The 16,314-nt window shown below is 36.6% G+C and overlaps 1 protein-coding gene across 7 annotated transcripts in view; it reads left to right on the forward strand.

Moving 5' to 3' along the window:
- Positions 1-50: 50 nt before the first annotated feature.
- Positions 51-16,314, forward strand: part of EXD1 (exonuclease 3'-5' domain containing 1) — a 27,452-nt gene continuing 11,188 nt past the window's right edge. The window contains exons 1-8 of one of the 7 annotated variants that reach the window (XM_039843832.1): positions 51-223; positions 338-423; positions 2,756-3,020; positions 5,010-5,078; positions 7,951-8,002; positions 8,305-8,432; positions 11,199-11,257; positions 14,117-14,203. In XM_039843832.1, coding sequence (XP_039699766.1) covers positions 2,888-3,020; positions 5,010-5,078; positions 7,951-8,002; positions 8,305-8,432; positions 11,199-11,257; positions 14,117-14,203 — 528 coding nt within the window. In that variant the 5' untranslated portion in view covers positions 51-223; positions 338-423; positions 2,756-2,887. The other 6 variants (XM_039843833.1, XM_039843834.1, XM_039843835.1 and 3 more) reach the window with 6 other exon arrangements.

Raw genomic sequence — 16,314 nt, forward strand, 5'->3', positions numbered from 1 at the left:
CTAAAGACGGACCACGCCTCCGGAACCGTGATGCAACCGGCCTTAAAAGGGCAATGCCACTCTGGCCGTAGTGACCGCAATTAAAAGGGCAACGCCATTGACTCACCGTTTTTGCAACAAACTAACCTGTGGCTGGCAGTGTAGCCAAGCAGTTTCTCACAGAACTCTAACACTAGAAATCCCACTGTCCGGGAGGAACGGATTGCTCAGAGAAATAATAAAAGTAAGTAGACAAAACGTCGCTGCGGGGAACTCTAGGGTGTTCCTCCTGGGAACAGCATGCTGGGAGTTGCACCTCCTCATTTTTCCTGGCGTTCCTCTCTCCTTCCGGCCACAGGGGGCGCTCAGAAGTCGAGGTCGCGCGACGATTGGTATCTCTGGAAACTGTCGGGCTGCCTCCGCTCAGCTGTGCGGTCCTCAGCCGTGCGTACTTTTCTCTAGTCCTTTGATAACCGCCACCGCGAGCTTGGAACTGGCTGAGAGTTTTTCTTAACAGCAGGCCCTCTTTTTATTTTTTAGTTTTTAGTTTTTAGTTTTTAGTTTCGCTGAAGCTCGAGGAACTCACCATTCGGCCGAAATTGAGACAGGATTTCCCAAACTTCCTTCCGGAAAAAAAAAAAAAAAAAAAAACCTGACGGCAGAGGAGAGTGAATTCCTAGCGTATGGCCCACCATTTATTTGAAGTGTCTTATTTTGCTTTAAAAATGGGGAATTTTGCATTTTACCTTGTGGCATATTTTTGTGTGTTTTCCTGAAAACGTTTAAATCCACTCGTTAAATTAGTACACCCTCTCAGGTGAACCAGTTCTATTCCTGTAGCTTCAATGCCTTTACACTCCTTCCCCGTCCCTCGATATTAACCTTTTGTACAGAACCGGTTTGAGATATGGACGAAACAAGTTCTGACCACCATCACTTAGTACCTAAACACTAGGGGACTTTCTTAGCAAGCTGCCCGAGCCAACTTAGGTTACTAGTTTAAAGCTTGACGTAAGGCTTTGACTGCTGCTTAGCATGAGACTGAGGTTCTAGTCTCACCGAGTTGTTTTTGTGATTGATCTGCTTATGTCGGACCTACCGATGACGTCTGCCTTCATATGCAGTGTGACATGTGCCACAGGAGTATCTTCATCTTCCGAAATGAGTATGGTAGAAAAACCTTGATGTTTGCGACATCAATGTCCCTTTTTTGAGTCTGCCTTGAAGCCCATGACTAGATCCTTACCTTACTTTTTTCCTTCCTAATCTTGAATCTTAACCATTTGCAGCTGTCCTCAGTCAAAGCTTTCTTTGCTTTGTTAATGTTTTTCTGATTTAACATTTCTTAAATATCCTTACTGCCCAAGCATTTCACAGACTTTTATTTCTTATATATTTTTTTAAATATAAATTATTTTTACCCTCTATTAAGGGCTGTTTTTTCCAGGTTTATATACTCTATTGCTTCTGTAAAAATTCCCCTTTTGCTTGTTGAACTGACTTGAACTAAAAAGAATTATTTTCTCAGGTGCTCTGGTGACTTGTTTGTCTGATGTTCTCTCTGGATACGTAACACTTGGTCTTGCTCTGGACTGTACGTACCCTCCAGTAGAGGCCTGTTTTTAATTCGGGTTTCATTACTTTCTAAATGTGTGACTTTAGGCAGATTTCTTTAATCTTTAGGCCTCAGTTTCTACATCTGTAAATTAGGTGATGGTTGTTATAGGCAGCAAATAACATTTGTGCAACCATTTGCTAGACCTTAAAATATAAAAATATACATTATTTATCTGGCTAAAATGCTGTGTAACTTCTCACCTTCCTAGTTGAATTAGGCCTCATTATTTCATCAGTGTTTTATAGTTAAAGTAAGTTGCAAAATTCACTGGTTGACTATTTCTATTGTGGCAAAGACAAGCAGCTTTTACATTTAAACCACTGTAGAGGAACATTTATCTGGGATTCTGACTATAAGGACACCCAAATAACAGGATTGTTCTAAAATACTTTTAAAAAAGCATTCATCTTTTAAATTACAGTAGTATACTAAAGAATATGTATATCTACTATGAATGATAGTTATTTCTACAAGGTAAAATATTTGTACATTTCTACATTGTTATCATTCTTTATAAAGAGCACACATCATTTTTACAAAAACAGTTGAATTTTACAAAACCACTGTATGGCATGTGGCAGTTTAATCTGTCAGATTGCACATGACTAGTTGATGATACTACAGCAGCCTGGTCCCTGAGCTGTGGTCAGAGTTGGGTGAAGGGGCCCTTGCAATGCCATGGAAGTTGGATTGGTAATGCATAACTTGCGATAGTCCTAAATCACTTACTCTTTGCTTGGTAACAATGTCAAACTCTGGAAATGTTACTAATCTAGAAGAGGCCAGATCCAGAAGAGGTTAGATCCCAGACATTTTTGGGTAAACAATTTGTTGCAGCATGTATTAGCAAGTGTTTTGCCAGTATCCATTTTTTAAATTTGTTTAGTTGTTTTTTGGTTGGTGTTAAAAAGATATATGTATGTGCCATTAAAAAGCCTCTAAATATTCTGCTTGTTCATTTAGCTAAGGAAAGAAAGGTGGTATTACCCTATTTTATAGACCAAGAAGCCAAACCTACCTTGCCTGAAGTCTTCCGGTTTTCAGTTTCTCATGTATAAATTAGAGTTGGTACTTGCAATGATCCTTTTCTTTTATCATTCTAAAAAGATGAATAAAACTTAGTTACTCTCATGTTTTTATTTTTCTTCTTCCTTCCAGGTATGGGGAAAGGGTAAATAGCCCCACTACCCCTCCCCCCCAAATACTTTAAAAACCATAGATCTGTTTTATTGTCAAGTGTTTGGATACTTAAAGAAGATTATTTGAAGACTGCTTTTAGAATTTAAAAGCATGGATCCCAGCAGTGACTACCACTTCCTGAATCAGATTTTGTGGAGAAGGGTGAAACTCACATTGGTTTGTGGCATCTTTGAGGGAGTGCTCCAGCATGTGGACCCTAACAAGATTGTTGTCCTGAAGAAAGGTCTCATTTTATTTTTCATAATCTTCTGCCTTTTAAGAGGTTAATAACTGAGTTTGGGTGATGGCTGTGTGCTCCATTAGCAACTGGTAAGGAGGCATTATTCCTATTTTAGGGAAGAGGTGGGAGGAAGGTAAGAATGCTCTTTTCCTTAGCAGAGCAACATGGCTGCTATGCTAGCTTGTCCCCACATTTATAGTTTTACTTATATGATAGTGGAAATTTTCAATATTGAATTTCAAAATTCAGTAGAATTTTTTAAATTGGGTTACTTCTTTTAATTTCTCTCCATGTGCACCTTGAAATTAAAAATAATCACTGTATTAGGTTCTAGACTTGCTTTCGGCTTCAGCAGACAAATCCACAAATACGGTAAGGAGTTAATTTTTCTCATGCAAAAGGAAGTCCCAGAGGTAGACTGCTAAGGAATAGTGAAGTGGCTCAAAGATGCCAAGAGAGACCAGGTGTTTTGTGCTCCTGCTCTGCCACCTCAGTGACCATCCGTTATCCTCATGGTCACAAGGCAGCCTTTACACGTCCCAGCTTCAATTCGAATTCATTATAAAGGATACAACTCAGGAACAGCCAAGTGGAAGAGATGCATAGCATGAGACACATGGGAAGAGGCTTGGAGTTTCTGTGCCCTGTCTGGGTGTGCCACTCTCCTCCCTCCTCCACATGTTCACCTTGAAGTTTCAATATATAGGTTTTATTCAGCTCAAATATTGACTTGTTATGGTAGTTGTTTTCCTGGCATGATAAATTTTCAAGCTCACAATTGAAACATGTATAAATGGCCTTTGAGAAATTAGTGTTATTGTTAAGCCATGCTATGGGTTAAAAGAGACCTTTGTGGGCTGTGATTGAATTATACTAGGCTTTTGCGATATTCATTCATTCTGTCATTTACTGTTAATTTTTTATCCCAGGCACTGTGCTATAAAGCAGGGATGTAAATAATAACATGGTCCCTGTCCTCCAAAAACGTAGTCTAGTAAGGAGATAGAAAAGCAAGTAGAAAGATATACAATAGCACAGTGTGATGTCCCCTCTAATAGAGGGACACACAGATAGTATGGAAACACAAAGATTCAGCTAATTTAGATCTGGGAGTGGCAGAGTTGGGACAGTGGGGAAGGCTTCCCAAAGGAGGAATTGGTGATGGAACTTCATCCAGATGAGTAGAAGTTAACCAAATGGGAAAAAGGGGGAAAGTTGTTTTAAGCCAGTGGTTCTCAGACTTTATCTGTGCATCAGAATCACATGGAAGACTTGTTAAAACACAGAATGCTGGGCCCCTTCTGAGAGTTTGTGATTCTTAGGGTCTGGGATGGGGCTCAAATATTTGCTCTTCTAACAAGTTTCCAGGTGATGCTGATGCTGTGCTGGAGAACCACACTTTGAGAGAATCATTGTTTTAAGCAGAAGTAGCAGCATGTACAAAGCAATGTGGAACAACCTGAAAGATTTTTAAGTGGATGGCATATAAATTTTCAAGTTAGTTGCCTGAAATTTTTAATGCTGTGTCAGGAACCATGCTCAGCTGTTAGAAACAGAGTTGGATTGTTGTCCCTGGTAGTATTTTTGAGCATGTAGCATGACATGAAACAGTGTGGACTCTAGAAGTAGTTGGCTACCTTAAAATTCCTTCTGGAGTTAGGTGGAGTAAAAATCATTTATTTTTAGTTAACACTAGGAAATGTAATAAATAGATATAGTCCTTAGCCCTAATGGCCTCAGAATAATCTTGGGAGAAGTTTAAATCCAGTGTGTTACTACTGCCCCTTTATTTTCTCTTGGAACATTCTGGAGTTCCCTCTTATTTCCAAGCTATAGCTTTGCAATTTGTTATCGACTCTTCCTTGCTTGGGGAAAATAATTTGAGGATTTTTCTAAAACTCAGATTTGGGCACTTTTGAGAGGCATCATATTTTCTTACAGTTTCAGGGAATGTTATTTTTTATTAACCAAATAAATTGTTTTCTGTAACAGTGAAGAATGTGGAGACTGGTCGAAGTGTCCCAGGAGTGAAGATGTTTTTTGGGCATGAGATTTTGAATGGTAGGAGCTTTATGTTCCCTGAATGCTGCTATTGGGATTTCCAGTAGTAATAAATTCACTGTTCTATCTCATACCAGTATTTGAAAAAAAAAAAAATGAGATGCTACCTTGCCTTTAATATTGCATTTATGAACTCTTAAAGCTGGTATTTGAGAATTGACCCTTATCTTACTATTTCAGTGGATGATATGAGTAGAATAGTCTTAGAGAATTTTAATCATCTTGGTTTTACAATGTGAGGATAGCTGGTGCTTGTTACTAGAGACTAAGCCAGCAGGCAGAGTTAGAAATCTGAACAGAAAGGAATTTGTCTTGCTCAGCAAGCGAGTTTAACACTACAGGTTTACACTGCATTCACAGTCACTTATTTGAAACCTTGGGGCCAAATATTTTGGCATCCAGAATTGTTCTGGACCTATGGAAAACCTCACACACGGTATATGGTGTTCATATTACATAATACCTCAAGCAGATCTAGGCAGCACTCTGTAATAAAGCACATTTATACAGAGAAATGGGTGGATAATCATACTAAGTAGAATAAAATAGGACTATAAATAATAAGTCAGTTTAGGTTTTGCTGCCAAAAGATTTATAAAAATTTTTTGGTTTTCAGAGCTTGTGAGATTTTGGAATAGCAGGAAGCAGACATGTTCTTTGTTTCTACCAGCCAAAGCCATTTAGCAAGAGTAGGTCCAATTGTTTGCCTAAAAGAGTAGATATAGAAGCTCATCTGGTCAGTGTGCTTCAGACAGGCCAAATGGACTAAGAAAAAAGGGCTGGGAGCAAGAACTATTCTTGCTTTCAAGAACTCAAAAACAAAAAGCTCTCCAAGGAGGAGTAAAGATCAGTGTGGGATGAAGCGGGTAGGGATGAAGGAGTAGGAGATCTAGGACCTTGTAGAGCTGTGCATGTCTTACCATTGGGGCAGATATGAGGAAAGGAAAGGAAAGAATTCCTATAAGTAAGAGATTACTGCTACTTGAAAGATTACTTTGTTTTGTGAGAGAAGTAGAATTTAAGGAGAAATGAAAATCTTACCAAATTAATGACTGCCAATCCAGACTCACTTCAAGGCAGACAAGCCCAGACAACTATCTAACTGATTTCTCATAGAGTACACTACTATAAACACTCTGTTCCTTGAACAACTTTTGATAATGCTGGTGGTGGTGGTGGTGGTGGTGGTGGTGGTGGTGGTGGTGGTGGTAGTGGATTCTTAATTATGTTTTAACTATTAGCCTTTGCAGAGGAGCAGAACTCTGGACTGGCACAAAACTACGCTATCGATGAATTTATATAGAGAAGTGAAAGAATCACTATTACTGTCTCCCTAACTCAGAAGGAGGCTAACCGCTGACTAGCTCTGTGATCTGTGCTCATGGATTTCATCTCCTCCTAAATTCTTTCTCAGAATTTGGCCTTTGTTCATAATTTTTAGGTTCAAACGATGACCTTTTCCTTCTTTGCCCTGTGGCTCAATCAGCCATGGAGGGGTCTTCCTGAAAAGCACCTTGAATAAGAATTATCAAGGTGAAGAATAATAATTTACTAATTAATGTTTTTAGTGAATTTTACTTTCTCTGCCCCAGACTCAACACATAGTGGCCCCTGAGAGACTTTTTCCCCGCATAAAGTACCTAAGTGTACTTAATTGAATCTAAGAAACCATTAATTATAAGATACACTATTACTTTTCCCAATCTAAGAAAGAAAAAAAGCTGCTAATTAAATTTTCATGTGTACTTATGGTTAATTATATCCAACTTCAGAGCTGTTTAAAATGTGCATATTAGAATGAATGACATACAATATTTCCCTACATTCCTTTCACTGCTAGGTTAAAAATGAATAGTTTCAGAGTCTCTGTGAATGTTTCTCTCATATCTTTTGTGATTTCCAATCTAGCTTTTATTACCTTTCATGTCACTGAACTCTTAATGCACCAGCCCGTGAGAGTGAAAGGAACAGGTCTGTAAGTGATTTCAGAAAACCCCAGACAGTACATAGTGTGAGGGAAGTGCATTAGGATGGAAATGAATAGGGAAAGAAAAGATATCTCTAGAACCAATCTGCATGACTATGAAGGTGCCCTGGAACAAAAAGGGTAAAGAGAACATGTAGAGAGGTTCCTAATCCTGCTGAATGACCACATAGAGAGGCTGCATAGGGATATAATATTAGGAGTTTTCACAGTCTAAGTGCCCATCAATTGATGATTGGATAAAGAAGAGGTGGTACATATATATAATGAAATATTACTTTGCCATAAAAAAGAATGAATTCTTACCATTTGTGACAGCTGGGATGGACTTAGAGGGTATTATAAATAAGTTAAAGACAAATACCATATGATCGCACTTATATGTGGAATCTAAAATACAAAATAAATGAACAAACAAAACAAACTCAGAAATAGAGAACTAACTGATGGTTGCCAAGATGGGAGGGGAACTTAGTGAAAAAAGGCAAAGGGATTAAGAAGTACAAATTTGCAGTTACAAAATAGTCATGGTATGTAAAGTACAGCATAGGGAATATATTCAATATTATAATAACTATATATGCCATGTGGGTACTAGACTTATGGGGGTGATCACCTTGTATACAAATGTGTAACCATTATGCTATACACCTGAAACTAATATAATATTGGATGTCAACTGCAATTGAAAAAAGAATATTAGGAGTCTTCAATACTTTGGATAGTCTTTTCTGCTCTATTGCTAGCTGATGAAGGCCTCTGTGGACTAACATTTTATTTACAATTACAGTTTGTAGAATACAGTCAAATTATGGGTGGGGGCAGATGGTGGTAGTTAATTGCTTTCAGATTAGAAACTCTATTGGAAGCCATTTGTTTATTTTACAGTGGAGCTACTGGATGAAGTGGAACAAGGTGGAGAAAAAGCATCTTCGGTTAGGTATACTGGAATAATTTCTTAATTATGATGTTACCCCAATGTACACATTAGGATAGAAAGCCTTAACTTTAATTCACTTGCTGGGTAATTCCTAAAATGGCCTAAAGTAATAGAAATGAGAAGAAATAGATGAATGTTTTCTTCCATTTTTAGATAGTATTTTCAAATCAATATAACCAATAGATGAATGGGTTCTCTATGAAATGAGGTCCAGAGTTCTTATCATTGATGTGTGACAAAATCTGTATGGCATTAGCAACAAAGAACAGTTTCACCTGAGTGTTGTTTTTTTGTAAGTGTAGCCTAAATACAGAAAGAACTAGCATGGATAAAATGAAAGATGAAGACCTAAATGTATGTGAGCCTCCTTCTCCTGCCCCTGAGGCACCGACCACCTCTCTGCTGAATGACTTCAAGTACAGCCCATCAGGTGAGTACTGGGCTTTCTTTATTGTGGTTCAGAACTCTTCAGAGTTGGCATAACCTTGAGTCAGGATTATGTACGGAATGCTCAGCTAGCTATTGCTTCTAGGCTCTGAATTAATATAAAATTTCATGAGTCATCCGTTTATTTAATATGCGAGTTCACACTATATTTAGACATTGGAGATACTAAGATATGGTATTCATGCCTTCATTGAGTGCTAGTGTAGGAAACAGACACTAAAAAATTAAATAAGATAAATTAAAAGTATTTCAGTAGCCTCCTAACAGATATTCCTGTTTTTACCCTTTCCCTCCTTTCAGTATCTATACAATATCCGGAGTGATCTTCTGGTACATGGACTGTGTCCTCTACCACTCGAAAGTTTTAGAGGTTGGGAGATGAAGAACTATGTGTTATGCTAGTGCCAAATGCGATGAAGGGAAAAAAAGAAGTCTGTGGAGGAGGTGGCTTTATAGTTTAGAGCATCTAGGACAGGCCTCACTGAAGTGGTGACATTTGAATGGGATGGAGCTGCATGGATATCTGTAGGAAATGTTTTTTAGGCAGAAAAAAGAACAAATACACAGGTTTTGAGATAGGAACATGTCAGGATCTTGACATAACAGCAAGGAGATCAGTGTCATTGGAGCAAGAAGGAAATGAAGTGGGGTCAGTGAATTATAGGAGACATTGTAGGTCATTGAAGGGACTTCGGCTTTTACTCTGAAGTGAGAAGAGAAGCCACTGGAGAGTATTTGGGATTTATCTTCTTTTCTAATGACTAAGAATGTTGAGAATCTTTTCATGTGCTTATTTGCCATCTGAATATCTTTGGTGAAATGTCCGTTCATATCTTTTGCTTATTTTCTTATTGTATTATTATTATTCATTCGGGAGTTCTTTATATATTCTGGATACAAGTCTTTTTTCAGATAAACTCTTTGCAAATATTTTCTCTGAGTTTGTGGTTTGGCTTTTCATTATCTTAAAGGATCTCTCAAAGAGCAGACCTTTTTAATTTTGATGAAGTATAATTTATTAATTTTTTTCTTTTATGGATTGTATTTTTGATGTGATAACTAAGAAATTTTTTCCTAACTCAGATTTTTTCCTGACGAAGATTTTCTCCTATGTTTTCTTCTAGATGTTTCATAGTTTTAGGTTTCACGTTTAGGTCTATTGTCCATTTTTAGTTAAATTTTTTTTTTTTTTTTGCATATGGATATCCAGTTGTTCCAGCACCATTTGTTGAAAAGAAGATATAGTCTCCACTCAGTTACATTTGTACTTTTGTCAAAAATCAGTTGTCCAGATATGTGTAGGTTTATTTCTAGACACTCTATTCTGTTACATTGACCTATTTTTTCTGTCTTTACACCAATAATATACTTGTGTTTACTGTTGATTTATGCTTGAAATCCGGTGGTTTTAGTTCTCAAACTTTATTCTTTTTCAGAGTTCTTTTGGCTATTCTGTTTTTTTGGTTATTGTTTGTTTGTTTGTTTGTTTTTGCATTTCCCCAATATTGGCATCTTAACAATATTGATTATTACAATACATTAACCCAGTCTATCTCTCCATTTATTTAGATCTTTAATTTCTCAGCAATATTTTGTAGTTCTCAGCATGTATCTTCCACATCTTTTGCCATATTTATCCCTAAGTATTCCATATTTTTATACTATTATAAATGGTGTTTTTTTAAAATTCTATTTCCCTTTGGAGAACTTTGAGCAGAAAAGCAACATAATCTGACTTCTGTTTTAACATGATCACTCTGGATATTGTATAGATAATGAAAGGAGGGAAAAGATAAAAACATGAATATCTATTAGGAGGCTACTGAAATAATTTTAAGATGAATGACTATTTTGGGACTGGACCCTAGTTGTGGCAATACGGTTGGTAACAATTGGTGGAATTCTGGATATATGTTGAGTTAGAGCATATACGATGTACTGCCAGATTAGATGTGGGTGTGAGAGAAAGAGAGGAACTACAGGTGACTTCAGGAGTTTGGGCCTGAGCAGCCTGAAGTATGGAGTTGCTATTAAACTGAGATGGGAAAGACTGTAGGTGCAAAAGGTTTTGGGAAGTTATTTAAGAGTTTAGTTTAGGTCAACCAAAGGTTTAATGTAAACCTAGAGTTGAGGATAAAGGTCTGAGATGGAGATATAAATTCAAGAGTTAGCCTATAGATCACATCTAAAGCCTTGAGACTAAATGAGATAGATCACTAAGAGAATGAGTATGAATAGAAAGAGGTACATGGACTGTGTCCTATTCCACTTAAAAGTTTTAGAGATTGGGAGATGAAGAACTGTATGTTATGCTATACCTTTAATCTTTTAAGTTAAGTAATTAACTTTCAGGACCCGGATAATTCCAAAAGTATGGACATTGGCCCATCTCCAGGACTAATTTATTTTAAACTATTATTTTTTACTATGAATATGCTTTTAAAAAATGTATGTCTTAAAGTACTCAAGACATAAACCTATAAGGAGGGAAACATTACTGGATTATAACAGAAAATGAGTATATAGTCCAATTTATAAGATTTTCATTGGTAGGGTTTTTGTTTCTTCTCAGTTGACAAACAGGATACTAATAATGTTCACTGTATGATGCGCTGATACAGACGATAATGAAATAACATTAGATATCTGAGTTGCACAAGAGTAGGCATTTATGAATATGGCTAAACTTAGTAGGATTATTCTATTGTCAAGGAAGACGAATATATCTAATACCATCATTCTCCTGTAGAGGAAGAGGAGGTGACATACACAGTCATTGATCAGTTCCAGCAAAAGTTTGGTGCTGCTGTAAGTATTGCCCTAAATCATTCCCAGTATTGTCTGCATATTGGTATCATGTCTATGGCTCACAAATTTCTCTGTCATTATAAGATCAGTGATGTTTTTCCTAATACTTCAACAAAATATTTCAGTGCCTACTATATGCCAGATATTGTTCTGAGGTCTGGTAAAACAGTAATCCAGACAAAGTTCTAGCCCTCAAGGAGCTTACATTTTAATGCAAGAAAACAAACAAATAATTGTATATCAGCTGATGATAAGTGCTCTGAACGAAAATAAAGTGTGGTATGGTGAATAGAGTGACAGGGAGTTTCTATTTTACATAGGATAGACAGAGAAAACCTCTGTGAAGAGGTGACTTTGGAACACAGACCTGAAAGAAATAAGGGAGCTAGCTTTGTGGCTATCTAGGTAAAGAACTTAAAGAAGTTATAATAAACAAGTGCCAAAGCCCTGAGGCTGAAACACATTTGGCTGTGTAAAGGCACAGCAGGAAGGTACGTGTGGTAGAACTACAGTGAAGAGAGTGATAGGAAATGAAAGGTAACAGGAGGCAGATCAGATAGAGCTTTTTAGACATTATAAGGATTTTGAGTTTGACTTGAGTGAGAAGGACAGCCATTGGAACTTTTAGAGGAGAGTCAGAAATTCTTTTACTTATATTTTAAAAAGACCATTCTAGATGCTTTATTAGGCAATTTCTCTATAATGATATATTAATTTGAGACATGGCAGTAACTATTCAGCCTAGGGTACAGTACACAGATGGAATTCAGGGGAGTCATTAAGCTTTCTGTTTAGATGTCAGCTTATGCACGTGTGTGCATGGATGTATTTTTTTTAAGGGAGAGTTAGCTTTCAACAGATTCTACTATAAAACAACTTTATTGAGATATAATTCACATACCATAAAATTCACCAATTTAAAATGTATAGTCAACATTATTGTAATGGTTGTGTGTAGTGCTAGGTAGGTGCTAGAGTAATCGGGGATCACTTCGTGGATTGGATAAATGTCTAACTTTTTTATATTTAAGAAATAAAGAAATGGAAAAAACTGAAAACTTGTGAGAAACAACAACTTTTAAAAAATAAAATATTTGCGGTGATGGAGCATCAGAAAAACATAAATAAAATGTACAATTTACTGGTGTTTAGCACATTCACAGAGTTATATATCCATCTTCACCATGAATTTTAGAACATTTTCAATACCCCAAAAAGAAACCCCATCTTCCTTAGCCATCACCTCTAACCCCTCTCCAGCCCCCCAGCCCCTGGAAACCACTAAACTATTTTCTGCATCTATGGATTTGCCCGTTTAGGACATTTCACATAAATAGGATTGTGCCATACATGGTCATTTGTGACTGGCTTCTTTTGCTTAGCATAACATTTTCAAAGTTCATCTATATTATAGCTCGTATCAGTATTTCACTTATTTTTATTGCCAACTATTCCCTTCTATGGATATATCACATTTCATTTATCCTTTCACCATTTGATGGACATTTGGGTTGTTTCTACTTGGGGCTATTATGAATAATGCTGCTATGAACATTCATGTACAAGTTTTTGTGTGGACATAAGTTTTCATTTCTCTTGGATAGATTACCTGAGAATGGAATTGCTGGGTCATGTAATAACTCTATGTTTAATTTTTGAGGATTGGTCATACTGTTTTTCAAAGCTGCTGTACCATTTTACATTTCCACCAGCAGGATATGAGGGTTCCAGTTTCTCCACATTCTTAACCTACACTTGTTGTTATCTGTCATTTTGATTATAGCCATCCTAGTGGTGTGAAATGGTGCCTCACTGTGGCTTCAATTTGCATTTCACTGATAGCTAATAATATCGAGGATCTCTTCATGTGCTTATTGGCTTCTTCAGAGAAATGTTTATTTTTTTGCCCACTTTTAAATTAAGTTACAAGAATTCTTTATCTATCAACAGATTCTTTAAAGGACCCATGACAACAACAACAAAACAATGGGATAAAAACTTTTGCTTTGGAAATTCAAAGAGGTAGTTGAGATTCTTATCAATAGGGAAATACAGCTTTTGTTCCTACTTTTGCAGCCTTTTTGTTGTTGATTGAGGATGGGACTGAAATTCAATCCCTCCCCCCGCCCCTTTTTTTTTATATCAGTGATAAAACATACTCAGAAAGTAAAACACCTTATGCTCTCTGAAGGAAGATATTGTGTTTGTGTAAGTTACTATGTGCTTGTATTGTAGGGTAATTTACCTACCTGTAAAATAAAGAGAATCTTGTATCATGTAGATATTTTCCTAGTTGTAGATTAAGGATCTCAGAATTTTGTAATGTTTTGAAATCAGTGAACCAGGGATACCACCCTTTCAGTTTTTGAGTAATTTAATGAATCCAAAACTTTAAGAGACCTGTTGAATTCTCGTTTCTCTGATTCTGAACAATAGATGCTGTGAGCCTCAACCACTATGTGAGTTCCCTTCAGGTACAGTAAATTGCCCTGTGCTAGGGAACTGTTTTTTGCATGAGGAATCTGGTCATAAAGACTAGAAATCTTTCTTTGTAGCATCAGTAGTAACAAAAGGTACCTGAGTTTTCAATTCTTATTAGCATTTGGGATATGAATGATTTATTTTCTGGTTGTGGAATAATTTTGCAAAAACTAAAAGAGGATCAGAAGTGTTCAGTATGGTGGGTGTGTGTGTGTGTGTGTGTGTTAAGCAGACTCTTATTTTGGATTAGTCAGATTTTGTGAATTAAAAAAATATGATCCACTTTGTTTATTGCTAATCATTTTACTTGTGCCATTCATGATGTCATAATTGCAAAATTAATTCCTTGGAGAATTTTATTTGCTTCTTTTTTTTCAGATGCTCCACATCAAGAAGCAAAGTGTCCTGAGTGTGGCAGCAGAAGGAGCTAATGTGTGTCGTCATGGGAAACTATGTTGGCTTCAGGTAAAAGATAGTTTTTTAAGAACTTCTTATTTTGAAATAATTGTAGATTCACTGGTAAATTTATTTTAATTGCTTTCTTTATGTTGCCGTTCTCTAACTTGTTTGTAATGTCTTTCACTCTTTTAGTACTCAATTTATTCTTTTCCAAAGAAAAGAGTTTCTGTCTTTTTATAGGTTCGCTTATAATCATCACTGCTGTCTCACGGACTGCTTGAGATCTTTTCCACCTCTGTTCTCTCGCCTTAGATATACGAGGAGTTTCTCATCTTTCCTACCTGGTTGGTAGCTTTCTATAGCAGGTTTCTGAAACATTGTTTTTATTTTCCTGGACCTGGGATATGTCTGGTGTGGGTTACCATTATATCAAAAGAAGTTTGTAGTGAGTCTTGCATAGCTAGAGGTTGGGTAGCCACTTTTGGATCACACTCAGCAGCATCAGTATTTAAGAGGCGGGGGCAAGAAAACAGGCTGAATCCTCAACCAATGTCTTCTATCTTTTGAGTCAGGAACTACCTCCACCTACTGAGAGAATATTTTTTATTAGTATTGGCAATCTGCCCTCCTGAACTACTCCCTCTGGAATGTTCGCCTTCTTGAAGGAAAGGAATGGAGGTATTAAGCCCAGTTTTGCTCAAGGATTGAATTGCCTCTCTCTTGTTCCATGCACTTTCTAGGTAAACTTTAGCTTTTACATGACTAGGTTTGAGTTAGCAGCACAAATGCAAATTACTTAAAACAAACCTCCACAAGCAACAAAAGCAAAAATAAGCAAATCGGACTATATCAAACTAAAAAGCTTCTGCACAGCAAAAGAGGATCAATAAAATGAAAACACAACTCATGTAATGGGAGAAAATATTTGCAAGCCATATAACAGATAAGGGGTTAATATCCAAAATATATAAGGAATTCATACAACTCAATAGCAATAAAGAAAAAATAATAATCCAATTTAAAAATGGGCAAATGACCTGAGTAGACATTTTTCCATCAGAGAAATGTAAATCAAAACCACAACGAGGTATCACCTCACACCTATTAGGATAAAAAATACAAGAAATAATAAGGGTTGGTTAGGATGTGAAGCAAACTCTTGTATCCTATTGATGGGGATGTAAATTGGTAGAGCCGCTATGGGAAACAACATGGAGATTCCTCAAAATATTAAAAGTAGAACTGCCATATGATCCAGCAGTTCTACTTCTAAGTATATATCTGAAGGAAACAAAAACAAGATCTCAAAGAGATACCTGCATTCTTGTGTTCCTGTTGCAGCATTATTTAAATAGCCAAGACATGGAAACAACCGAAGTGTCCATGGATAGATAGATGGATAAAGAAAATGTGGCATATGTATACAATGGAGTATTATTTAGCCATAAAAAGAAAGATATCCTGCCATATGTGACAACATAGATGAACCTGGAGGGCATTATGCTAAGTAAAATAAGTCAGACAGAGAAAGACAAATATAGAAAAAGACACTTATATGGAGAATCAGAAAAAACCAAACTAATAGAAACAGAGTAAATTGGTAGTTGCTAGGGTTGGGGGAATAGGGGAAATGAGCAAAGATGGTCAAAGGTACAAACTTCCAGTTATAAGATAAATAAGTTCTGTGAATCTAACATACAGCATGGTGTTATAGATAAGTATTGGATACTTGAAAGTTGCTAAGAGAGTAGATCTTAAAAGTTCTCACCACACAAATACACACAAAATAACTGTGAGCTGATAGATGTGTTAACTACCCTTATTGTGGTAGTTATTTCATAGTATATGCTTAAATCATCACGTCATATACTTTAAACTTACACAATGTTATATATTAATTTTATCTCAGTAAAACTGGGGGTGGTAGTGGAAAGAAACCAAACCAAAACCTCTCTCTACCAAAAAAGTGGACTTCCTGGTAATACGGGCCTGGGCAACTGCAGGTTATTTCTTAATTTGTTCCCTTTGTCTAGGTACCAGAGAGGACATCCAATTGGTTAAATTGTCCTCTTTATGACTGGAAGTGAATTAATGGGCAAATTAATTTTCTCCAACCAGGTCCTTGGGCTTGCGTGTTTAATTATTTAAATCAAAGTATCATATACCCTATGTATTAA

The sequence above is a fragment of the Pteropus medius genome, unplaced genomic scaffold, assembly GCF_902729225.1.
Source record: "Pteropus medius unplaced genomic scaffold, Ma_sr-lr_union100, whole genome shotgun sequence".
NCBI classification, from domain to species: domain Eukaryota; kingdom Metazoa; phylum Chordata; class Mammalia; order Chiroptera; family Pteropodidae; genus Pteropus; species Pteropus medius.